The sequence below is a fragment of the Gobio gobio genome (genome assembly GCF_949357685.1).
Source record: "Gobio gobio genome assembly, chromosome: 12".
Taxonomy (NCBI): Eukaryota; Metazoa; Chordata; class Actinopteri; order Cypriniformes; family Gobionidae; genus Gobio; species Gobio gobio.
The window spans coordinates 38,622,148-38,649,902 of record NC_137105.1 but is presented as its reverse complement, the minus strand read 5'-3'; the positions used below and the strand labels follow the sequence as shown (position 1 = coordinate 38,649,902).

General features: G+C 39.5%; 1 protein-coding gene across 1 annotated transcript in view; it reads right to left on the bottom strand.

Moving 5' to 3' along the window:
* Positions 1–27,755, bottom strand: part of dab1a (DAB adaptor protein 1a) — a gene marked incomplete at both ends in the record, with an annotated part of 133,572 nt that overhangs the window by 80,152 nt on the left and 25,665 nt on the right. Inside the window, one exon of the mRNA XM_079831206.1 lies at positions 2,783–2,922. Coding sequence (XP_079687332.1) covers positions 2,783–2,922 — 140 coding nt within the window. The remainder of the gene's footprint in view (positions 1–2,782; positions 2,923–27,755) is intronic.

Genomic DNA, 27,755 nt, shown 5'->3' with positions numbered 1-27,755 from the left:
TTTTTACTCCTTTAGTTTTACATTTTGTCAAGGGCTTGTTTACATTTATACTTTTTTTATAGTACACTACTGAAGGCCAACGTTGCAAGTTAAATAAAATGTTTTTAAGTAAAATTGTTGAAAATTATTGTGATAAATTAGTCGATAGATTAATCGATAAATTAGTCGATAGATTAATCTATATAAAAATAGTCGTTAGTGGCAGCCCTAATCCGTGCAGCTCTTAAAGTGACAGCAGCCTAATATTAATGCTGTCGTCTCTATAAAAAAGTTAATCAAACAACAAAAGACAAAGAGAATCGGAATTGTTAAAATTAAGGACAAAGCAGAGCCGGAATCAGAATCATTAAAATTCAAACGATACCCAATCCTACAGGGGCCACACCCGGAAAGACCCACAGTGGCCCTACACAAGACACTGCAAATGTGAAATTGCATCAACAGCAACTGGATAAAATACAGAAACACAGGATAAAAAAGATCCCTAAAATAACTTATTACACAAATTAAGGTGACTTCTTAGTTGGTTGAGGGGTAGGGATAATTCACCTTAAAAAATTCTGTCATTGTTTACTCACCCTCATGTCTTTCTTCCAAAAACTAACAAACATTAAGATATTTTAAGGAAACAGTCCAGTTCATTTAAAGTCCAGGTGAATCATATGAATCGAGCAATTTAATTCTAGTCACATGAACCAATATGATCACTTTATAGGAGGAACAGGCTTTAAAATACATCTAAACAATGATTAAGAGCACATCACATATGGTACACACAGAAGCTAAAACATGCAGACATGATGTGTGAAAAAAGGTTTGTTCTAGTATGTGTGTTTACCTTATGTGATGTGTTCTATGTTTACATTTATATGTGAATAAAACTCTAAGGTTTCTTTAAAACATCTTAATTTGTGTTTTGAAGATTACATTTAGCAGTTTTTCAATAAACCAAATAGCAATGAATTCACTGACACGATTCATCTTTACTGTACACCCACACACAATTCACACTGGACACAATTAATTTTCTACAAGAAGGGTAGGAGGAACGGTAACAGTCGGTAAAACTGCTGCAAAGAGCAATAGAGAATCTAAAAGCAGTAAGGAGAGAAAAGTGCCAGCCCAGATGATTGTTCTTCGCCTTTGCCAGAATCCGTCACTGTGATAAGAAGATATCACACCTAGATAAATTAGATTTTTTGCACTCAATTTTTATAAGCCACGTCAAGTCAAATTTGCAAAATATAAAGTTGCCATATAAAGCCAAAGCAAAGAATGTCTTTTAAATCAAGCTTGTGTCATATGTCCAATCCATTCGAAGGTGTGTGTTTGGGGTGGGTGTGGGCGTTCATCTAAACAGCTGGAGCCCTCGAGTCTTCCAGGACTGTAGTCGGTCCTCGCCAATCAGATTGAGCGCATTTCTTGATCTTCCATCGCGAGTGAGTAGGGAGCAGCATCCGTCAGTCGTATGATGTATCTTAGCACACCATTATGCCTATCCATATGGGCTGGCGGGAAGATGAATGAGCCATTCTAATGCCAGTAGCTGGGAGTTTTTAGTGGAAAGAGCACAAGCTCTGACATTTCAAACTCAGGAGTGGGTGTGTGTGCATATAAGAGCTGTTGGAGTGAAGAAGAGATACAGATGTGAAATAAAAGAGATCTTTTTGTAGTCCAGGGGAGGTCCAGATCAGAGCATCATCTGTAGGAAAAGCTGAAAAGATGCTGGATGTGGGCTGATTATCAAGGGAGGATGAGGATTATATGAAATGACTCAAGTCAAACTGCTGTTGAAACTCTCCTCACAAGCAGCATGATGAACATAGAGTCATAAAGAGTGCGAGAGAGGAATAAGAGATTAAAAATGACACCATGGGACTCATTTGTTTGCTAAGGAGTGGAGGACTGTGGGAATATGAGTATAGATTATGTGTCTGGATGAGTGAGAGGTAAACAGCTCTGATCAATAACAGTCCGGACATTCCAATCAGACAGACATGCAAATCAGATGGCGAAATTACCCTCTCTCTCAAACGCACTAAGAAACCAATCTAAACACCGGTGAAAAGGGTGCGATTTATGGTGAACGTACAATAAAAATACGCTGATTTCCAGAGAATGTTCATCCATACACAAACAGAGCAACCAATTTACACACAGCAGTGTGACCTCTGCTGTTCACACGGCTTATTACCCAATCTGATGGATGTGGTTTATTCATTCAAGCTACTGAAGTTACACCTTTATCACGTAGCTATTTAAATGAGGATTGCCAAAGGCATTTTATCATATTAATTTTAAAAACCACCTGAAAGGTTTTTATATATTTCTTTCCAATTAAAGACATCCCTGGATGTCACAAAAGAGATATTTTGAGATATCTTTTTCAATAATTAAAAAAGTTTATATAGTCACATTGCATGACATTTTATAACCTGAACTAACCTTACCCTGTCATAAAAAGCTCAAATTATATGATATTTTAAGAGAATTATTGACACATAGTGTCAGCAGTTCATTGGGCTCTGCAGGGGCTCTCCCTGTGATATAATGTCCTGTTTTAATTAGGTCACACCACATGACTTTGATTTGACAGACAAAATTATTAATGAGCACTGAAATTAGGTTTTGGTAAAATATTCTTTTTTTTACAGAGACTAGAACAGGTGTATCCAAGTCCTTGGATTAATTGGATTTTGTATGTATTTTTGAATAAATTAGTAGACAAAATAAAATCAAGTCTTGTATAGAAATTGTAAAATGTATAGAAACCAACACACACCTTGAGCTTCATCATTGAGTCCTGACAGAGTTTGTCTCCTCTTGCGGCAGTGACCTCATCTATCCCGATGAGTTTGGCCTTGTAGCGAACACCATCCCCCTTAAAACGCTTTATCAGAGCTGCTTCACTGCGGTCCTGCCCTGGAGAAAGAAAAAAAGAGAGGGAGATAGATGAAGCATACAGTCATTTGATGAATTTTGCATATCTGCAGCACATCTCCTCCTCCCTCCATCCACTATCATCTCAAAATGCCATTACTTTTCCGTCGATCAGCACAATCTGGACCTTGCAGCTGACAAAAATACCAAGCGATATTCTAATAGCCTGTATTTAACACATCCCACATCCTCATATTTCTAATACTGTGTTCTGTTTGAGCAGTTAGATCTTTAATCTCAGTCTAGTTGTTGAGTTCCAGCTGGAGTTTGTCTGCTTGAGCCTGGAGGGTTGTTCAAAGCCTGGGGGGGTTCAAATCAAACCAGAGCTCTGAAAGCCCTCCCAAACCCTCAAATGCCCTGCATTTGCCGCCATATTTGCAGCTCAGAATGAAGGTCAAGACTGCAGCATGTGTGTGGCTGTAATTGCAGGTATGTCAGGCCCGGGGCATGAAGGGGAAAGGTTGGTTTCTAAGTAAAAGTGCTGTGTCCAGGTCTGGTGTGAGGCGATAGGGAGGGATGAAAGCTGATTTTTTTTTTGTAGCTCACACATCAAAGTGGACGTCTATCGGCCAATCACGGCTTAGAAAGATCAAGTGGTTCCTCCCACACCTTCATCGCAAAGCCTAAAACTGGATAACTGGACTGGCCAATCGATGAGCCTCCAAGGATGCAGACCAATTAACTGGCTCATGCTCAGTGAAGCAAAGACAAACAGACCCAATTAGGTCTGAGTCTGCAGTTTGATCAGAGGACAAAGGCAAATAGACACTTACCAAGATACACATAAACGTACTTAGGCTTAATAGATAGCATATATAAGAGGATGGGTGAAAGGCGAACATGTTTAATATAAAAAAAAAAAGATCAGGAATGACTGGCAGGCCTTACTCACAGCAACACAATCATTCAGTCAACCCGCCGACCCCAATATCCGCCCCTTTTGTATGTCTGTCTCCCTTTACCAACTTGACATTTCTCTCACTCATTCTGTCACTCTTAGCTCTTGTATTGTTGTCGTATCAGTAGTATCTTATGTTGACCTTGTTTCTACATACCCCTCCATGTTCTCCATTGTTGAAGCTCAATGGTTGCGTCAAGAATTAAACTATTATGCAAACAGGGGATGCACCAGCTTTGGGGAAGCTACTTTGAAACCGACTGACTGACTGACTGACTGACTGACACTAGAGGCTGCGGTCTTCAGTGTCCTTGTTAGCGTGCCCGCCTCCAATGCTAGTTGATGCAGATTTGAGTGAGGCTTTGGGGGGTGAGATGTAATGGAAGCCATCTAATAAGACCTGTGCAGCTAAACCTCAAGAGGTGAACTAGAAATGGACGCTAGAGGCAGAAGTATTTAGCGTCCTTGTTAGCTCACCCCCCTTCATGGCCGGTTGATGCGGAGTCAAATCCCGCTTGGAGCCGTGAGAGTAACACTAAATAAATTGGGGCCGTGATTTGATGGCAATGAGGTTTAGAGGGGTGAGTGTAACATGGGCCAGTGCAGGTAAACCTCACTCTCATGGCCTTAAGCTCATGCAGACAAAGCCCCATGCTGGATGACGCTGGTTTAAACCCCATTCTGAGGGGTGCGAGTTGAACCAGTTATGCTTCTTTTAAGAGGAAGAGTGGGCATTTCAGGTCGTGGTTATTGCTCAGTTTGCTAAGTGGTAAAGCTGTGCATGCAATACAATGTTATACAAGGCTTGTAGCAAAATTTAGAGACTTTAGTGATTCTGAATGACAATTTATTTCACACAAACATGTAGAGACACTCAGCAATTTAAATTTAACAACACGATTTTCAAGGCAATATTTGACATCCGAAATATTATTTAGTGTTCATATATACCAGAATAGAATGCTATAAACAAGGATTTTGTGGCCAGATAATGATGGTAACAATAGAAATATACTTGAGACACCATAATGAGTTCCTCAGATTGACACACTACGGGAAACCTCTGGAGAAACTCCTTCAGAAAGGGCCTGAGAAACTTTTAGAGAATCCCGCATGTAGAACTTTAAACACTGTCAATGGATGCGTTCCTCATTATAAGGAAAGTTTCAACCCCAAATGGTGCCTCAAGTATGTTTTCTCATGTCTTTGGCTACTAAACTGTGTGTATATAACACCAAATATATCTGAGATGCTCCGCACCCCTCCAATGGAATTCCCTGCCAATCTGTGGTGTATTGCAGGCTGTCCTGCTAGTCACCAAGCAACTGCACAATCATTAATCTATAGGAGTGCTGAGGAAAATTGCTCTGGGCTTCTAGTGGAACATATATCAATAACACTGACACAATGTGGCATTATGCTAAAGTAAGAGATGAGCCATAATGAATAGTATTCTACGTCCTTCACATGCATAAAACACATTAGGCAGCTGATGAAGAGGAGCAAGTGATTCATGACAGCTGATAAATTAACAACACTTCGAAGGTCACCACACACATGATGGAAGGAATACACTCAGAAAGTTGTTTTGTACTCCACTGACTTTAATTATATGGACAAAAACAATCTGAAACAATCTTGTGTTCCACAAAATAAACACTGTCATAGGGGATTGGAACGAGATGAGGGGAAGTAAATGAAAACAAAATTTTTATTTTTAGTTGAACTAGTGCTTTAACCCATGCTCTGACTCTAACTCTGACAGTTTGTGGAGAGCTCTGGAAAGCTGATATCTTTCAGCTGTCCCTCAGCGGCAAGGATGGGAAGGATAAACACTCATTTATTTCCCCAGTTCAGACCGTTGCACCTGCAATGCCGCTTATTATTACTGCCAACCTCAGGGACTGAACTTTGGCGGTAAAGAACTGACCGTATGAGTGTGTGGGTGGATATATCAGTGTCAGAAGGCTGCCAACTATACTGTCCAAGTAGAGATGTCTTGAAATGAGCTCCAGCTCTCTACCCTGCAGGGCTCCAAAGTCCTCATTCAGGCTGAGGACAGCTCGCTGTTTCTTGGAGAGAAGTCTGGATCTCATCAGTCTTGGCTCTTCAAAATGAGGGAACTCTGGCAGCAAGCTACAATGAGCTGTTGACATTATAGGTCTAATTGAAGGAGGGCACAAGAGTTTGAACTTCTATATGCAAATGTAATCGCAAAAACCAGAGCCCCCACAAATTCAAAGTTTCAGAGAAACAATTATGGAAACTGCTATAACTACTATATTATAATATAACATTGATAACACTGACATTTAAATGAAGATGTAAGATGAAAAAATAAAGAACAATAAATACAATATACAAATTTAGAATTTCTTTTGAAATTTCTGTAGCGGTGGCATCGACTTACGCATATGCGCAGTAGCATGGCAAAGCACGCAATAGCCGTTCCTGTTATCTCAAGGAACAAAGGTTACACTAGTAGCCGGAACATTCCCTTTCAACGCGGTTCACTCATATTGCATCAGATATTTCCTCTTGATGCTATGGGGACGTACTGCAAAACACTGTGCTACTAGCGCAGAGAGGAAACCATTCTGCGAGGCGGAAGCCTGGGAGTGCCCTCAGGACAATGGACAGGTCCCTGCTAGGGACTGTTGTTGGGGCAAGGCGGATTCAGCTTCCTGGCCCCTCTGAGAAACCTGACCACCACGTCATGTTTCCCAACTGACTGGCCAAATATAGGAGCGTGGTATGCCACTATAGCCGCTGTGTATACTTTGAGGGTGGATGGGGTGCACCCGCCATTCAACAGCTACTGCAGAAATGACAGAATAGAAGCAATCTCACAAAAGATGGGGTCTATGTATCAGACTGAAAACCAGCCAGAAAAGATAGACCATTTTTGTGCATAACGGCGCCAGGTAGAGGGTGCTCTAGTCTCAGAGATCATGTTCATGACCTGTCTCAAGGTCACAGGTAAAGACTTTGGTTGGGGGAAAGGAGGTCCCATCCAACGGAATTGACCATGGTGGTGCTGACAGCAGCTGAATCATTCCCGGGAACCACAGCTGGTTCTTTCAGAATGGTGCCATGAGTAAGACTGAGCACCTGTCCTCCCTGATTCAGCTGATGACCGGAGGGAGCAGTGCTACCGGAGGGAAGGCATAAAGGCACAGAGAGGGCCAATTGTGGGCCAACATGTCCCGTTCCTTCGAAAATAATATCGGGCAGTGGGCATTCTCTTTGGATGCAAAGAGATCCACTTGTGCCTGGCCGAAAATGCTACAAATAATGAGGACCGTCTGGGGGTGGTGTCTCCATTCCCCTCGAGGCAGTCCATTCTGGGATATGATGTCTGCTCCTGTATTCATGGAGCCTGGCACGTGCATCACTGTTATCGAGTGTATATTGACTTGTGCCCACAGGAGGGGTCAACACGCTAGTCAGTCCAGCTGACAGGACCTGAGACCGCCCCTGGTGATTTATATAGACTACTACTGTCATGTTGTCTGACCTGACCAGGACATGGTGCCCTATGATGCTCTGTCTGAAATTCATTGAATGCCACTGCCATCATTTCCAGGCAGTTAATTTGCCAGTTTGACATTGGCTCTGTCCAGGATCCAAAGGCCGGCCTGCCATTGCACAATGCGCCCCAACCCGTCTTGGAGGCATTTGTCACGGCCACTTTCCTTCTGGCAACCGAGCCCTTTTCCACTCCCATCAGATACAGCTGGAATGATTTCCAGGGGGCAAGGGCTCTGGAACATCCATGGGTCACCCTGAGAATGGTGTGGCCCTCGCACCACACTCAAAGCGGGCGCAGGCCTTCAACCATAGTTATAGTGGCCACAATGGAACTACTGAGGAGGCTTCTGCCATGAGGCCCAGTAGCCTCTGAAATGATTTCAGGGGAAGGTTGTTCCCTGGTTTGAATGCTGACGCTAACGTCAACATTTTCAGGGAGCGTTCTGGCGAAATTCGATGAATCGAACACTGCCCCCAGGAATGTGATGTGTTGGCTGGGGGACAGCGAGCTTCTGCTCATGTTGATTCTGACCCCAAGACTCTCCAGATGGCTGAGGAGCAGAGACCTGTGTGCACACAAATCCTCTCTTGATTTGGGCTAAGAGCAAACAATCGTTAAGGTAATTTAGAGTGTGAACTCCCAGTCTCCTCAGAGGGGAGAAAGCCACATCCACGCATTTCGTAAGTGTGTGTGGAGCTTGGGACAGTCTGAATGGTAGGACTGTATATTGACACGCCACCCTCTCAAACTCAAATCTCAAGAACGGTCTGTGATGGGAAGCTATCTGCCAGCTATCTGTGCTATGCCGGCGTGAGCTTGCTGCAGCCCTGTTGCTCCGCCCCGCAGCTCTGCTGTTTCCTCCATCTCTGCACGATAGGGAAAGAAAATGGGGGAGCGTGCGAGGCGGGATCGCTTTATTTAAAAAAAGAGCAATCTGTGAGCGCAACAGTGCGGGACTCATGCTCTCGCAGTGCGAGCAGCTGGTCTCAGTGGTTGCAGCCTCTGCATGAGTGCGTCCCAGGCAGCCGACACACTCAGAGTACTTGTCCGAAGCAGCCGTTGGTCTGCTGCAGAGGCTTGCTTCAACGGTGAGAAGAGGCCGCTGTTGTAGTTTTCTGAGTCAGCGAGGAGTTGCTCTTCATGCTGAAGAAGAACATTTCTGGCTCAAAATGGCTAAGAGCATGACTTAAATAGGCAGTCGGCTCTGCCTGCTTTGGCGGGTTGAAAAGCCATTTGAACCAATCAGGCTTCAGTGTTTCGGAGAAAACAGAGTTTCCCCATAGTGTCAAGAGAAAATCGATGACGCAATACGAATGAACCGTATAAAACGGGAACTGGCCAATAAACTACAAGCACAATTAGATGAATTAACAATCAGAAAGAGAGAAATATACTTTAGTGTAGACAAAAACAAAAAATAAACTTTATTTTGAGGCACCTTGCAACTAAAATCAAAGTATATTATTTAAATTTAAATATAAAAATTTTATGAACCCACTAATTCATGCGAGATGTTTTATGAGAATAGGATTAAGGACTATATTATCGAATAAAAAAGCTAATAAACAATACAAAGCGAATATATTCTGTTTTTCTAAAAGTACTGCACTCTAAAACAAATATGAAATGACCCAAAGAAAAAAAATGGTTTAATCTTGGAAAGAGATAGAAAGAACATGAGGGCTGCTTACCTCATCCACTTATACACACTTTCTCTCGCACATACACACTCATTTTATTACTACTGGGCTGGCATCTCCCTGTGGCATTGTTTCAATGCCAGCAACCACCCATCGCCTAATGACTACCTACAAGACTTTTCATTTTCTTACAACACAGCTCCCGTCTTTATTGAATTAAGGCTGCTGCTGCCCACTTTCAACTTTCTCTCTCTCTCTCTCTCTCTCTCTCTCTCTCTCTCTCTCTCTCTCTCTCTCTCTCTCTCTCTCTCTCTCTCTCTCTCTGCATCTACCTTTTATTTTCTCCAAGCTCTCTGTTCTTTTATCTCTCTATTTTCTTTCATATTTCTTTTTCTCTGTATCCATCCATCCATCCATCCATCCATCCATCCATCCATCCATCCATCCATCATCTATCTATCTATCTATCTATCTATCTATCTATCTATCTATCTATCTATCTATCTATCTATCTATCTATCTATCTATCTATCTATCTATCTATCTATCTATCTATCTATCTATCTATCTATCTATCTATCTATCTATCTATCTATCTATCTATCTATCTATCTATCTATCTATCTATCTATCTATCTAATTAACAAGTACAACTTTTGTAAGAATCATATAAGGCTAAATGCTATGGCGCTAGCAGGATTCAATCTGTTTGGTGTTGTAAACCTCTTTTATTTATCCTTCAAGATGAAAATGGAAATTAATTAATGTTCCTTCAGAGACCAGAAGCGATAGTCGTGTTGTCGTTTGAAGTTGCTTAAAAATGTTGAGTTCGTTAGACTTCAAAGAATCGCACAGTTTCAAGCCTTGGTCGAATTTAAATCTGATAGATCTTAAATCCCCTCAAGTGAGATGCAGTCGAGAGACAACACGAGAAGCTGTGTGCGCAAATACACACACGTGCATGTACACGCGTCTGGAAATTTTGTTGATGTAGGTCACTGCTGACAAAAGCACTAAAGCAGACACTTTAAGTAACACAGGGTTCATTTACTGTTCTCTCAACACACGTCATGAATCTGACTTCCAGAACATAAAACTGAGTACAGCTTCAACTATCGATCTCCTCTAATGACCTTATGTTCATTTGCTCTCTTCTTAAGAGTGAGAAGAAAGGCAGATATAAAGAGGCTTCTGCTAATCTTATTAGATTGACGGGTAAGAAAACATCAAAGTCTGTGAGATATCCATCAGTAAGCATGTGAGCGCATCTAATCAGCCTTCTATAGAATGGACAAAATGGGCCAATTCTCCACGGGACGCACTGTATTCAGACCTAGTTTAGATGTTAAGTGTGCAGGCATGTGCTTGTTTGCACTATATACAGTAAGGGAGGGCCTGATTTCTAAAAAAATTTCACAATTTGTCATAAAGGACTGTAACTACCATGATACAATGATTAATTCCTTGGTACAAAATGGTTACACATTAATACTTCAAAGAAAACCATGGTATTTTCAAGAAGCCATGTAAAATAAAAATAAAAACATGGGCTTACAAAGATGACAATATCCAAAATCATTGTCCTTGTGGGGACATTTTTGGTAAACAGCTTATAAATCATACTGAATTATGTTTTTTGACAATGTAAACATGCAGAGCGTTTTCTGTGATGGGTAGGTTTTGGGGTAGGATAATATAGGGAGATACAGTTTGTACAGTATAAAAATCATTCTGTCAATGAAAAGTCCCCATAAAACATGGAAACCCAACGTGTGTGTGTGTGTGTTTGTGTGATTATGTGGCAGATCTATGATTCATTCATCATTTTATACAGTCATAAGTTTCTCTGCAGTTTTCCTGACCCCTGTGGAGAGAATCCACACAAATCAATTCAGAAGAACAGACAGGAGAGACAGAGAGGTCCCATAAACCCCAGACTGTCAGGTCACATCCACTGAAAACTACCATCAGTCCTGGACAATACACGGTTTCATTCTACATCTCTAACAGACATCTAACAGCAAATATCTGGCCGTGACCTGAGCTAACTCAATACACACATCAACAGTACAGACATATATGCTCACCGTTTAAAGACATTACAAGTACAAGACAGATGGATTTTTCTTTCACTGTTTTAATGATCTTTCATCTTGTAACGTCGTCTTTTTATTTCCTAGTTTTTTTGTGTGCATGGAGGAATCAACTTTCAAATGATTATAAGTGTTTCAAGTTTAAGAAAATGACACAAAAAATATCACTTCACTTTATCTACAGTATGTACATTATTTAAGTTTTCCTTCTATGCAATTAAACTGCAAACGTTTCAGCGATGTGAATTATGCAAATCATTTTTCATGCCAATAAACCACATTAAACCTGAAGCTGAGAGTTTGAATGAGATGTTGCTGTGAGCCTGAAGAAATTAAACAACAATTTGCAAGCTGTGCTGGAAACTAAGCTTTATATCAGTCATTTCAAAGCCCCCATCCCTCATACACATTCACAGTTCAGTGTTCAGCAGAGGGTGGGGAGGCAAATTCCCACTGAGTATTTAATGTCACTTCCCTGTTTGTAATCAAGTTCATGTTCGTATGCCTCATCAAATGGCTTCTCCGTCTCAGGCGAAATTCATATGAGCAGCGAGAGAGAGCGAGTTAGACATTCATCCTTCAGTAATTAAAAACCTGCTGTCACCATAATGGTTCCGATCTACTTCAAGCAAAATCGAAGAACGAACTGGTGTTACGTCACTTCAAATTAAATCAGGCAAAAATAAAGTTCATTTGGAGTTTGGTTCTGGAGTGAAACAGCTTGGCTTGCAACGCTAAAGAGCATTTTCCAGAAAAGTTGTTGTGCCGGTGTTGTGCCGAATTTCGACCCCCAGCCAAATTATTACCCCCCTCGTTAAAGTCACTACCTGATTGCCTAATCCTAACCCCCACAACTAATCCTAAACCTACCAATACTAGGGCGGTAATACATCGGCACAACATCGGCTGGTAAACACTTTCGAACTGCCATTGGTCCATGGCGATTACACAATAGGTAGGTGTGGCTTTGCCTTCTGTTCAGGGCTGCATTTCTCAATAGCATTGTACGCAAAAGTAGATTGTAGAACCATTTGGCACCAATGGTCTCAACGATTAACTTAGCTCACAATGCTTTTGAGAAAGCAGCCCAGTCCGTTGAGGTCAGATGCGATTGAAAACACGAACAAACTGGAGAGCTGCTTTATAGTAGAAACTAAAGTTGTAATTCTAACTGAAAGTGACAGTTTTTTATGCTTAATACTGTGTAGCTGCTTACTTTAAAAACAATAAATTGTATAAAGGGCTATACAAATAAATGTGACATGACTTGACTTGAATTAAGTAAGAAATTGCAGAGCTTGTGCAAACATCCATATCGATGCTCGATGCGAATTTGAGAGAAAACACTTCCCCGCCATTGACGGAAATCTCCGGCGTTTTCACTGTTATACGGTATATTACACATCTTATTGAACGAGTACTGAATCTCCTGATCAAAACACGTGCGAAGAAGACACAGAAACAAGCGATATCATACGTTATCATTTGCATATGTAAAATAACGCAATCACCAACATTAAAAAGCATATCATCAAAACTGCCTAATGTTAATGAATGAAATGTCAACCCAGGACGAGCTATGGAAAAAATGCAAGCATTAGGGGTGTTGATGGGCTCAATCTACTCCATCTGTGTTTTGATCATCATTCTGAATCCGATCTGGATGTAGTCTTTGACAAAAATATGCTTTTTTTAATGAAACTTACCAAGTGTTGATTACCAAGTGTTAATTAAGCTAGAATAAAACAAAAATTTGTTTGAAAGCTGAGGGTCTGTTCTTTCTTTTGACATATTGCATGTTCAGATATTAATACAACAAAATATTCTGGGGGCCATGAACATTTTTGTGAAAATGATCAAAAAAGCTATCGGTGGCTTGCAACTTTTTAAAAAAGAAACACGGCAAGGAAAGAGTTAACTACTGTTTTCTCACCACTGTCATTTTATCTGTGTGTTTATTTTGTTATTAAGAGGAAAGTGTGCAGCACATATTTTCATTAGCTGCTCTCAGCAGCGTGGGTGGTGTTGAGATGTTTGCTAACAGTATACTGCTGGTTATTCAATTCAATTCACATTTATTTGTTTAGCTCTTTTCACAATACATATATAAATTAGCTTCACAGAAAATGCATGCGTCGACAATACAATTTAAAGTGATTTGTTATCAGAGGAGACTGTGTCCAAGTTATGTATTTCAGAAATGTACATATACAAAGCACACAGTTAGCTAACAATGTGTTATTAATCAAAGTAATCATTTAAGGCACAAACAATGGGCTCAGTGAAGTAAGAATACATGTTGTTAACAATGATTAGGGAGAAAATTGAGCATGGGTAATGTATTTTTTAAACTTTTTTTTTTACTTTAAATGAAGAACAAAAAGTACTTTGCTGTTACAGCCTGAACCCTCCTCTACACTCCACACACATGTTGGGCTTCGTTTTATGGGGACTTTCTATAGACGATGATGATTATTATACTGTACAAACTGTATATTCTATCCCCTACCCTACCCCGAAAACGTTCTGCATTTTGACATTTTCAAAAAACATCAGGATTTATAATCTGTTTTCTTCATAGGGACCAAATAATGCCCCCACAAGGATTTCGGACACTTTCCTCTTTCCTCTTTCCTATACAGTATATATATATATATAGTCATATAGTATATATCAGTCAAAATACTCATAAAAGATGAGGGTCCTGAGAGCCAAAGCAGTGAGAATAATAATAATTTAAAAAAAAAGAAAAAAAAAAGGTAATAATTATAATATTTCATCCATTGAGCGCAACTGGATATGACTATTAAAAGGTAAGATCAAATGTTTTATCAGGCTATAATACTGTTTACAATTAGATTATTATGTACGGCAGAAGGTCATGTGACTGATAAAATATACTTTACGGGGTGCAGGGTTTTCCTCTTGAAGTCTGGACCATTTTCATATATTGCTTAAAATAAGTATCTACTTAAAACAAACAAAGAATGTACATAATTTGCAGCCAATGTGAACTACCATTTGAAACCTATTCTATTTCCTAATTTTATGCATTTCTGAATGAAATGGGATATTTAACAAAGGGGCAGAACTTGATTTTATCCTCAAATATTGATTGGATCATGAAAAGTGGGTGTTTTTGTTTACCAGCATGACTAAATAGCTATTTGTCAACTAGTTCATGAATCATTAATGCTAAAGCAATCACACATTAATGTACACATAGGCCTAAGTGTTCCACTATTTCTGTTCATGGAATTGACTAAGACACACAAGTAACAGGTGATCTGTCAATGACTGCGGCAACCCTGAGGCATCGCCTGTGGCAGTCATGACCCTTGTGCTCCCACAATGTCCTGTTCTTCTGTTCCCTCCAAATCCCCTTTACCGCCCTCCCTGCTGTCACTTTAGATTTAGGCAGTCATTCAACAAGACGTCGTCCCTTATACCTCAGTCTTTCGGTCTACCTGATCCTGCTGTTCCTTCTACAGATAACAGACTCTCCTCTGAAATGCGAGTATAGTTATTTTAACGCTTTATTTACTTTCTTCAACTGTTTAGATGAAATTCGATGAGGAAATTGACATTGAACTTATGAAATGGTTTGGCATTTTCCTGCCTAATATTAAATATTTCGGAATAGTTAAATTGGTCATAGCATTTCGTACCTTGTAAACATGACTTGAAAAAAATGTGCACACACAGATATTAATTTATAAACATCATTACATTGTATATGTTGGTCACACCACATGACATTGACATTGAAAATCCGAAGCATGGTCACATAATTTTATTTACATTTATTTTATTTACGCTAGACACGTTTTAACATATAACCCAACCGATTTGATTTGTGTGAAGGAAATCCCCAAAAGCGATCAGCGTCTCCATCCGCCGAAGATCATGAACACATTCAATTTCAAAAATTGCCGCCCGTTACGTCAGTTTTCATAGTGAGACTGCATTGGCTCTCGTATGTCTCGTGACCAATTGCGTCATTACGTCAGCTTTGATTGTAAAATATCCTTGGCTTTCATGTGCCTTGTGACCGATTACGTCATGCTAAAGGTGTATTATTTGAATGAAATATGAATGAGTGTGTTCACGGAGCGGCGGGATCATCTTTTCAGCGATTAAAACATTACGATCAGCTCTGTTCTTTACATGAAGATATCGTATGACTTCAGAAGACTTGAAATGCAACATGAGTTAATACTTTTATACTGTTTTTGGTCAGTTTTTGCTATAAATACCCGTGATTGTACTTTATTTGGCTGTTACGTGTTTTATATTGTTTAGAAGTGGGTAGGTTTAGGGTAGGAGTGGGGTTCATTGCTCCAAAATATAAAAGTAGCCTTTAAATATTAATAAAATATTAATAAAATCATGTCTCCTTTTACAAATGCAAAGAATAAAATGCGTCTTGATCTGACGCATTGGGTAAACAACTGAAATGAATGGAGCACCCAGTGCGTCGATATAGTGATGCCTAGGGGTACCTTTACCATCTTCATATCTTCATATCATCTTCATACGCGGAAGGCGGAAGTATATAGGACTGAACTACGTGCATATGCTTTTGTAATGTTGTTGTTTTTGAATACATTTATATAAATAAAAAATGTAATGTTACTGCCAGTAAAACAATTTGAATATTTGCCCCCTAAAATGTAATATTCTGGAGAATGTGTCTTCTTCAAGAGTAATTGTTAAAATAGTAACAATACATTTTGGCCTTTGAATATTCAAAGGACATGCATTATATTCATACAAAGATATACATGGAATTCCATGCCATTTGATGCTGATACTGATAAAAGAGAATATATATATATATATATATATATATATATATATATATATATATATATATATATATATATATATATATATATATATATATATATATATATATATATATATATATATATATATATATATATATATATATATATATATATATATATATATATATATATATATAGAATGCTTTAACTGGTAGCAGCTCTTGTCTGTTATTTTATAAAAAAACTAGACACTCTGCACCCAAGATCATGTATCAATTTCTCTAAACAAAATGGCTCCATAGCTGACATACAGGGCCTATAACTCAGCACAAAACACCCTCCCACTGGTACACCTCTCTCCCCCAGTACTCATCATTTACTGTATGAAACACTGAACCGCAGGAAAATAAAAAGCTACTTTATCACAGCAAAACAATAACATCAGGTAAACACAGTGAGTGCCGATTGGCAATAATGCCGTCACAATAAAGCAATAAATCTAGCATATTCCTTCCCACTTCTTTCCTATATCCTGCCTTCAAATGCACATTTGGAGAAAAGATGATTGCCGATGTGCAGTGAGGGGAAATAGTCTGCTGCTTTGCAAGGGCTATTTGAGTGAGACTGGAACGAACTGAGGCTGTAAGTACGTTTGGGTCCTGTCTTGATGGAAAAGCACATTTTAATAACAGCCAACAAGGCCTGAGGGAAACGCAGCACATATAGCAGGAAGATTAGATGTGCCTCAACACAACCAGCCCCTTCATTCAATTGTCTGCCATATCTGAGAAAAAGGCCAATTTATCAGATGGAAAATGCTGCTGTGCATGTTTTACGCATGCATAGAAAGGAACAGAGAGTGTAACAATTCCATCTTCATCTTTCACATTTGATTCGTAGCTAGCATAAATGAAGCCTTGCTTCCACAGTATAAACATTAGGGCACTTTTATTAGTAGGCATAAGTCATTTGTAGAAAATGTGTTCTTTTCATTTTAAACAGCCTAAACTCATTCTAAGCTAATTTATTTATATGAGCCTGGCAAACTTGGTATATTACACATTATACAGATTAGTTGTAATGCTCCTGTTCAGCAATACATATTTAGCCAAGCACAATCTTCTCTACTAAATAAGTTGGCCGGTTTCACCTGACTTAAACTTCCAGCATAACCAAGCAGTTTATCTGCCAACTATTTTCCAAACCCCTCTAAAACCAACAAACCAGACCATCTAGAGACCATCAATGTAGTTTAGACTGGTTTAAGAGTGGGATAATAATGCTAAACTATCTTAAGCTATTTTAGCATTTCTAGCCAAATAAGAGTACCCAGCCATTATTGATAGCATGATCACAAAATTTGTAAAACTGAGTGCCCTATCATACACCTGGCACAATGCAACGCTAGGCGTGACGCAAGTGTTTTTTGCTATTTTCAGCCTGACGCAGTTATCAGTTTCACATCCAGCGCCATGTTGTTTAAATAGCAAATGCACTCGCGCCCATCTGTTCACCCATGGGTGTGCTGGTCTGAAAACGAGGTGTGTTCAGGCATATTGTTGTCGCGTTGCTATTTTGAGACAACTGAAAACGACTGCGCCATTGACCAAAAAAAACCCTGGTCTAAAGCAGTATTTTTTGTGTTATTTGAGCGTTAGTAATATGCGCCTATAGGCGGAGTGCAACACACGTACACTCTACTTGTTACACACACAGGGATGCGCAGCAGCACACAAACATTTTTAAATATAAAAATAAAAGGATTCCTCTCTGGAGAAGCATTCAGTCTTTCCACTTGTAAATTCTGCCTTGTAAATAGCGAATCTGCCATGGTGGAAGCGCAACTGGCTTTTAAAGGGAATGGGAGATGAAACTCTGATAGTTTTTTGCACGTTATGCCCAAAACACACCCATGGCTCATTAAGAGACTAGGTACAACCCTTTTGGACCATGTGCCTGGAGCACCGATTACTTTTTTTCCATTTGTTAAACTAGCAAAAGTGGATTCGGACATGCCCTAAGTGCACTCAGATTGTTAAAATAAGGGCCTGAGTCTCAGCTACTATTGAAACTGGATTCATTTCACTTTAAACGGGGTTCTGTTCACATTAACGTTCATTTTGAGCATTCACTGTATAAACTAAAAATATTAGCATAATTCTGGCCCTGCAGAGTCCAAGTCTTCCAGTCCTGCTTGACTGCTTTTGTGATTACCTATGTGGAAAGTACAAAACTTTCACAATCTGCTTTTAAAAATGTCAGTGGCATCTGTTTTTATTTTTATTTTTTTTAATTTCCTTTGTTGTTCTAGCAAAAGTTCTCAACTACCGCAGGTAAAAGCTCAACAGGGTTCTACATCATTAGGCAATGATTTGCACAAACACATACACAAAATCAGAGCAAAGAGAGTCTTTTTTCATATTATGAAACCACACTCCAGAACACAGCCGAATGCTGCTGTTGAGGAACACCAGCAGTGCGTTGTGTGGGTAATAGCATGTTTTGTCTTCTCATTGCTAGCATGTGTTTTGCAAAGCTAAAACTCTTTAATAGCTTGTTGTCAGACAGGCCTGTCAACAGTACATGAGGATCAATTCTGCTCTGAGAAACTTATGTATCATCTCTCTGATTGTAGACTTACTGAATCTATAACATGAGTGACAGTAATCTTTACCGTAGTAATGGACCCAGTTTAACTTGCACCTCTCAGTTAAGTCTAGGTCGTTTTTTATTTTCCAAAAAGTCAGGGATCATTTATGGTTTCAACAAAAGCAATCGCGAAGCAAGTTTTTTTTTTTTTTTATAAATAAGTCATCATGAATACTGTTTACAACCCATTTCATGTCCATAATATGACATGACTGCCTAGAGGCCGTCTGACTGACATGTAAAGCAACCAATTACAGTTCATTTGGTTCAGCATCATGTTTAATGGTGTGAAAATGTAACGTTGACGTCCATGCAATAACAAACCGGCATGTAAAACTCTTGGATGTATTTTAATGAGACTATTCCGCAAACTTTACATACTTCAGAAAATCCAGCGTTTAGTTGATCCTAATAAGCGTCACATTTGTAAACACGACGGCTTTCTTCTTACATGAGGGGTTTGGTGTCTGGGTGACTTGTTTCCAGGCTGACCGTTAAAGAACGCAACACACACGTCTCCTGGAAATCCTGGAGAATTAAAGCAAAACAACTAAAGGAACCGACAAGAGATACAGAGATTTTACCTAATTTATAGAAAAATACTCTAGGATTGGAGATAAATAAGCTAAATACAAATAATACATTTTGTAGGCAAATTGTTTTCTACACTATAATAAACTATTTTTCTTAGCAGAAGCTTTAAGCTAAGCTTTAAGTACATGATGCCTTACATATCCTATATTTCAGGATAACCGAATCTTGCTCTATATTAATTAGCTCTAAGTAAACCATGTATCGCATTATGGAAGTGAAATGTGTAACAAATGCTGTTTCATATTAACTTACAGTCTGAGAACCACGTCACCGGGGGGCAGTGCAGCAGTAAGCGGGTTCTCCTGTCCTGCTATCGTGACCTTCTGACTATCAGCGTGGTGCAGGTCTAACCTGAGGCTGAGGTCATTCAGTCCTGACAGGATACACATGACTCATTACAGTGTTTAAGCAGTGAGGGGACTGCGAAGAGACACTTCCAAGGTCAATCTGCTGAGTTACCACTAAAAAGTTCTGCAGATTGTCGGAAAAAGTCAAAAAGGGGAAATGAGAATATGTGTTGGCGGGGAATTGAAGTCTGACCAGAAAAAGATAAACACATAAAGACCTTTATGACTCTTTTATCAGCAGGAGACGAATGAAGACGCTTTCAGAGAGTGTGTTTATTTGTACGTGTATGCCTGTGTGAATACACATACCGTTTCGAATGTGCGCTTTTGTGGGAGTGTGTCTTCTGAGTTATGTTCCACAGGGAATAAGGGATTCGTAAAGATGCAGCCTTGGGTGGTTTATGGGAAACTTTTAGGATTGTTTTACAGTTTTATTTGCATATCTTGCCCTTGTTCATCACTCTGAAAAACATGTTGTTAGACACACAAGCTGCAGTACCTGCAGGTATAGACTCAGCAAGAACAAAATAAATAAATACATAAAAAATAGATACATACAAAATAGATAGAAGATAGATAGATAGATAGATTACAAGTCTTTGAGCTCTTTTGTCGTGACTTGTGTTTCACGGGTACTTGTGCGCTCCTGTCGCAAGTGCAGTGTAGAGAACTGCGCAGGATGGATTTTTCAGTCCCGCTCCCACAGGATTCTGTCCCATTCCCGCAAAAATATATGACCGTAACCTTCTCCTGCTCCCATTCATGTTTTGTCCCGCTAAAGCCCGCTTTTTCTGTATGTCAATGAAAGTTTCAAGTAATTTAACATAAAAGCAAGTGCATGCATGGTTTGGCGTGGCAGAATGCGCGCAAAGTGCGTTCCCTTAAAAACTGCTAAAAAGCTGAGTGGATTCTATCTTAAATGCATCTGATTGGCCTTTGCGTTTTAGAAATCAACACATATGTCCGTGATTGGCTACATTGTACAACGCAGCAAAAACATGTTATAAACAGAAACTCTGCCTATGCTTGCGCCTGTAAATCGTTTTTATTTTGTTTTAGTTGTTCTTGTTGCTTTTTGCAATAGATTTCTTTGCTTTTAGATGTTTTATTTTTAGATATTTCTATTTTGCGCGAGTCCCGCAAATAGTTTTATTCTCCCGCAACCCACACACACACACACACCTTACACCTTACCGCCCGCGGCCATCAAATCTAGTCCAGCCCCACACATTGCGTTGGGTCCCGCGAGTCCCGGTCTCTCAGTGTTGTACCAGGTGAGCTACCAAGCAAGTTTACCATGTCAGAAAAGCCATACATATGGAGCTGGTTATGTGATGCAAACATCAAAATGTATTAGTTTACAAATCATATACTATGGTAAAAAGTGTTTTGAGGTCATAATATAATATTGTGCAAGGAACCACACCGTCTTTATTAATCAATAATCTACCCCTGTAATCAATTTTGTATGAGAAGGATTAAAAGTGCTTGATGTTTTACTGCCTCAAGTATTAATTTCAGGTAGAAAATGCAGTGATTTGTATGTACGGGTATGTTTTTTTGCCTTTTGCAAAAATGTAAGTAGAGGCACGTTTTTCCAATGAGCCTGTGTTGAACCCCATAAGTCTATAGTTAGAAGATCTACCTGGAGGGCCTGAATGAAACAGGCTAACCAGTAACAGGCCTACTCTAAAGGCCCAGGTATATTTCATGTTCCGCATTCCGCTCCCGCTCGCACACATTTGAGAGATGTGTTTGGTGTGTGTGCACTATCTTTGTTATCAAATGCTCAAGTCACTCACACATGCGCTGTTGTACGTGCCAAGTCCACGTGGACACAAAAAGTGGACTGCATATGGCAATGTGCATGAATGAGAGCGTTGCGGAATCACCATCACGGCCAAGTATAATTTGGCCTCAACACTTTGTGCAATAGTAATTTATTTTCTTATTTATTTAGTAATTTAATATATATTTATGTGCTGTTGTGTTGCTGACCAAATCAAATTCTAGTGTATACCAATGCGAATTCTGCAAATTGGTCCTTTTTTAATGGGTAGCCTATTTTTTAAACTCATTTAAACAATAGCCTATGCTATGAACTATGAAAGGTTGAGAGAGTTCACCGTCTCACATCACATTCCGTGATAGAGGGATATTGAAATGAGCGTGAAGCTTCTTCGCATCCATGAACTCCCTCAGCCTGCGGCAGCCAGGTTTCAGTGTAGCTTCTGCTCGTCTGCTCAATTCCTGACCCTGTACACGTCCGTAAAACTCCAATCCTGTTTGTCTGTGCAGAATTCACAAGACATAGCCATCAATCTCTCTCTCTATCTGTCTCTTTCACTCGCTCACACACTCTGAGACTCTTTATTCTGATTCCCCCCTCTGCCAAAAGACAGAAAGAGGAAAGGATTTTTTTTTTAAAAGGGATAGTACAGCCAAAAATAAAAAAAACACTGTTATCAATTAATCACGATCTTCCAAACCAGACTTTATTTCTGCCTAAAGGAATTGCCCTGGTCACTATTTTCCATGCAACAGAGATTCGAGAGATTTGGTGCATGTTTGCACAAACAATTCCCTTAACTCTTTCCCCGCAAAACACAGAAGTTTCCGTTATTTGTGAGAAAACTCTTCCCTGCCAAACACGGAATTTCCCGGATTTCCGTGTTTTCACTGTTATGCGCTAGGGGGCGCTATTACTCATCTTCTGAATGAGTACAGAATCTCCTGATCAAAACACAGGCAAGGAAGATGCAAAAAAAATAAGTGATTGTATGTAACAGGCATCAACATTAAACATCATATAAATCAAAAATGCCTAATGTTACTGAATGAAATGTCGACCCAGGATGAGCTATAGGACTGTGCAAGCATTAGGGGTGTTGATGGACTCTATCTACTCCATCTGTGTTCGATTATCACTCTGAATCCGATCTGGATAGTCTTTGACAAAAACATGATTTTCTCAGCTTTTTGTTCAAAATGTTGTTTTTTCTATGAAACTTACCCATATTTAAGTGTTGATAAAAAAGGAATGCATTAGCAAAAATTTGTTTAAAAGCCGAGGGTCTGCTCTTTCTTTTGATATATTGCATGCTCAGATATACACATAGATATGTGAAAATGATCAAAAGCCCTGGCGGTGGCTGGCAACTTTAAAAAAAAAAAAAAAACGCTGGCAGGGAAAGGGTTAAAGAAGAGTTTCTTCTCCCACATAATGACATCTCAGACAACACGACTAAACACCACAAAGGACAACATGGATAAAGCTATCGTACTCTTAGCAGGGTGTCTACTCTGCTGTACAGCGACTGCAGGTATTTGACAGCTGCTCTGCACCTGTGAGCACTGAAATGCACTTTAGGGGGCCTTTGATTTGCTTGTCATCCAGTGTGCAGCAAAATCAATGGCAGGTTATTTAGGTTTACCAGGTAGGACTAGCACCCACTCGCTGACCTTTTCTCACAGTGCATGGGCTGGCTACAAGTCAATGGCCTTTTGTCCCGGGCCTAAATAGATGTTCAGTGTGCATTCAGCCTGCAAAAATAAGAGCTTCCAGCTTTTATTGACAACACAGCAACTTAAATGTTACCTGATGGGCCGAATCGATGCGCTGGTCTGAAATTCGTTGCTGTGGAAAGTTGAAGTGGGATTTGTTGTAGAGTTGTTTAAAGCGTAAAATAGTTGTTCAAGTCAAAGATTTGATGACTTGGAAAAGCATTTAGGTGCAAAATTGAGCTGAGCAATTTTCCAGATGCATTAAAGACTGGAATACACTATAGGCAACTTTGTAAATGATTACAGAAAAAATGGCACGATTGCTCTGTTTCATTTGAATAATTGGGAACTAGTGTTAATTTCGTTAACGAAAACGATGACCAAAAATGTTCATCAACAAGCTTTATTCCTGAGATGATGACAAGACGACACCAAGGTCATTAAACTTTAACTGTGACTATATCAACATGAAATTGCATTGATGTAAAAAGACAAGACTAAAATGTGATTAAAAAATAGAAACTTTACCAAAATTGAATTATTTTCGTCGGAAAAAGGAGAACTTCAAATGACAATAGTTTCAATAGTTGAGCGAAATTATAAATTCAACTATTATGCATGAGGAAAATTTTTTCATTGACTAAAACGCCCAGACATATGGGCCTGGTTTCACAGACAGGTCTTAGATTAAACCAGGATTAGACCTTGGTTGAATTAGTATATTAAAGGGTGCTTTCACACCTGCCTCGTTTAGTTCAGTTGAATCGCACTAGAGTTCGTTTTCCCCTTTGGTGCGGTTCGTTTGGTCAGGTGTGAAAGCAGCAATTGCGCTCGGGTGTGCACCAAAAGCGGACCAACAAGCGTACCGAGACCTTGCTTTCAAATGAACTCTGGAGCGGTTTGTTTGTGGTGTGAACGTGATCTGACCTCGAACAGACCCAACTGCAAAAAGTACTGATCATTTTTGGACTAAACCAGCTGCCATTGTCAGCTGCAGTTTAAGAAATACGCCATCGCCAATGAGTGATGTGGATGTTGTCATGTGACTGCATTTTGGTTCATTTCAACTGTTTCGGACCAAAGCAATCAGTGTGGTGTGAAAAGGAACCAAAAAAGCTGAAAAATGCTACAATGTATAATTGTTTGCCCTTGGTTCGGACCAAATGAACCGAGCTAGAGATGCAAAAGCACCCTAAGTAGCTTTTATAAATGTGCCTTAGAAAAGAAAAAAAACATTACTTGAGACAAAACAATGGCACTTAAATATTTTAAGATATGTCAGTGTGAGTTACTTTCAGTTAAAGCAGCTCAAACATGCATTTTAGGACTAACTTAAGCCTTATCTTAAACCAGGGGTTTGTCGACTAAAATCTGACTAAACTAAAACAGGACAAGTTTGACTAAACATGACAAAAGACTAAGACTAAATAAAAAAATAGCTGACAAAATAACACTACTGTGAATGCTGTCGTCCGAACCCTGGTGTGAACCAAACAAGTCGTTTTTTGTATCGTTAGGTTCTGTGTTAAAAATGACAGTGTGAACGCCAAGTAAACCAGGACTAAATGTATCCTTTTCTTTTTTTTTTTGTCCAGGCAAAAAGAACCAAGAGAACCGAGATAACTAAAACTAAAACTACAAGAGAACTAAAATTTTGCCAAAAGTTGTATAGAGTATTCCAGACTATCATTATTAAAACACTATCATTTAAAACCCTTTCCTCTATTATTATTATTTTTTAAATCACAAAGTAATATTTTTTTTATTTTTGTTTATACTTTTAAAGTGAAAAATCATGCCAATAACTTGGTGCATCTCCTCTTCCCTCCCCCATTTTGAATGTATGATGCAATATCTCAAAACAACAAAGAGATACAGTACAAAGACAATAATTCAATGGAAACGTAGACAACGCTTTGGGGGGTTGGCCACTTGGTGGTTAGGACATGGTACTAAAACATAAATGGTTCAAAATGGCTTCCAAATATCTGTCCACTCTAGTGGACGCCATGCATGTAACGGTTAAATGCTTTGCAAGCCGTTCCAGAGTCCGATTTGTTCAAATATCATTCTTTTTACATATATAATGCAAGATCTCGCTTTGTTCTTTCACTGCTTTTACTTGGTATAGCTGTTCTTCCAGCCTGGCTAAGCTGGTATTTACGGGGAATATATCTAGCATCAGCACTTACAGGAGGACAACTGTTTTCCAGAGGTCTATAGAGGCTAACTCCCTTGACAACAGGCAATGACTCCCATTATATTGAGAATGACCTTTTCTGGGCCGGTCAGCACTAAGCATAAAGTTAGCATAACAATGATGACAGGTTGAGTACCTTACATTAGGATGTGTAGGACTCTTTAGCGATTCTGATGTGGTTGTGCAGGACAGAGGGCTAAGGGCGAGTTGTTAATGAGGGACGCATTCATGTCCAATGGACAGAAAGGGTCAGAGCGTAAAGACAAGCACCTAGTCGCTGCAGTGTATAAGATAGCAATACTATGGTGTTGAATGATTACAACGTTGTGAAGTGACTTAGCAAACATTAACAACCATAACAACATTTTTCAGTAGCTAAGCTGTTTTCAAAATACTATAGCTTTTCCAATAACAAGCTATTTTTTCCCCAACGATTAACAGTATAGCATGACAAAATGTTACATCACTTATTTTAAGCCTCATTATATCGTGCAACCAAGCAAGCTGAGGCAATAAACAACACTCTCCTAACTCTATCTCTGTAATAGCGCTGGAAAGTCAGATTCATGTTAGCGAGTCTTTTGAATCACAATGTTCATTTGAATGAACTGGTTCAAATCAACATTTACTGATTCATTTCAATCATCACTTGTTTTGTTCCTGATTCACGTAAATATGAATGTACAGGCTAGTCAGAGTTATAGCTTAGCGGTTAGCACACATGCCACATGTTTTGAAAGTTTTGTTAATTTTTCTCATAAGTATGAATGTACAGGCTAGTCTTTTTTTTTCAGTAAAGATTCCTAAAAAAACACTTAATAAATACACAGCAAAAACAATATCTAAGATAACATACTATACTTTCATATCAAATTCCACAGTGACAACTACTCTATTATGAATGCGTCCAACACCAACTCTTATTCTGCAAGACAATGTTTGGAAAAGTTCCTGAGTGAAATGCTGTCAGTATGTCATTGCACATATTCTCCAAATATGTGTTAAGATGTGCCAGTCATTGATATGTCACCTTCAAATGGCTCGTTTTGAGATTGTGAGAAGACAACTTTAAAGTCCTTTCTACACAACTGCCTTCATAGTGAACTCTATTGTCAACCTGCCAGTCTCTTCCAGTGAAAGCAGCAGATGCTCAGGTCAAAGTGAATGCTTTATTGCTGTCCTCTCACTGTATTGTCATAGTCTTCCCTGTTGTACTACTTCTACTCGCTGCCAACTCATCTCTCAAACCACATGGCCGGTGTGTTAGCACATTAACCTCTGCCAAGAGGCACAGACGCACACACACACACACACACACACACACACACACACACACACACACACACACACACACACACACACACACACACACACACACACACACACACACACACACACACACACACACACACACACACACACACACACACACACACACACACACACACACACACACAGTCTAACTGTAAGCTAAAGGCACAGCAGATATCTGCTAAAAGGGTTGTTCCTTAATTTACTAATTGTTGTTCCAAACCCATATGACTTTCGTTCTTCAGTGGAACACAAAATATGATGAATCAGGGCCTTCACTAGGCTCCCCTGGACCTGTGGAATGTGTCCCACCATCCACTCCAGTACAGCGATAGCCCTAGGCCGAGTATCCAATTATTATAGGCAGAGCCAACAATTATTTTTATACATTATGGCTGATAATTTTGGGATTTGTTTCAATTAACCCAGCCAATACAACCTTTTAAACTCTAAAAAATGGTAATATTCTGAAACTACAGTACACTGATTTTGCTAACTAGTGGTGGTTGAAGTTACAGTGCGTGCATCTGTCAAAACCAATGCATAACCCATTTTGACCTTGAGTGCATTCGTGTGGGTTTTCTCTAAGATGTTAGACAGGCCATGACCTGACCTCTGTCCTGTCTGTCTGCAAGCCTATTCACAAACGGACACGGAGATTACGGCCATCTTGGATTCTCTTGACTATGTAATGAATTACCCAGTTGTTGTGTGGCACGATGGCAGCTTTAGAGTTTAAATCAGATATGGAAAACCTTAATCCCAACAAACCAAACATTTTGAGCTTCAAAATCACTGTTTTTTAGTCTGTTAGGCCCTTTGTGATTAACAGGATTGCTAACGGCTAGCTTCTTTCAGGTAGATGTCTTCGGACAGAACATTCACTTCATTATTCGGACTAGGCAAAGACTACGCACAGTCCTACACTAGCCAATTAACTCCTGACCCCACAATTAACATTTGACATCTCCATACAACACTGAATAGAGCTCAGACCGCCTCTGATAACAGCCTTCAGATAACACTCTGAACAGACAGACAGTGCCCTAAGAGATGCTACCGAATAAATTGCTTTGTGGGAAGTGTAGGCAATCAATATGAGGTGCCTAACAAGGAGACACTGCTACAGCTTCAGGCTGGAACCATGAAAGGGAGACAAGTTGAGATGTCTCTAGGGATGCCGATTAGAAAGGGTAGTGCTATCATGCTGAAAGTGGTTATGGAATGACTGACAGGACTGTAGAGAAGGGTGTTAGA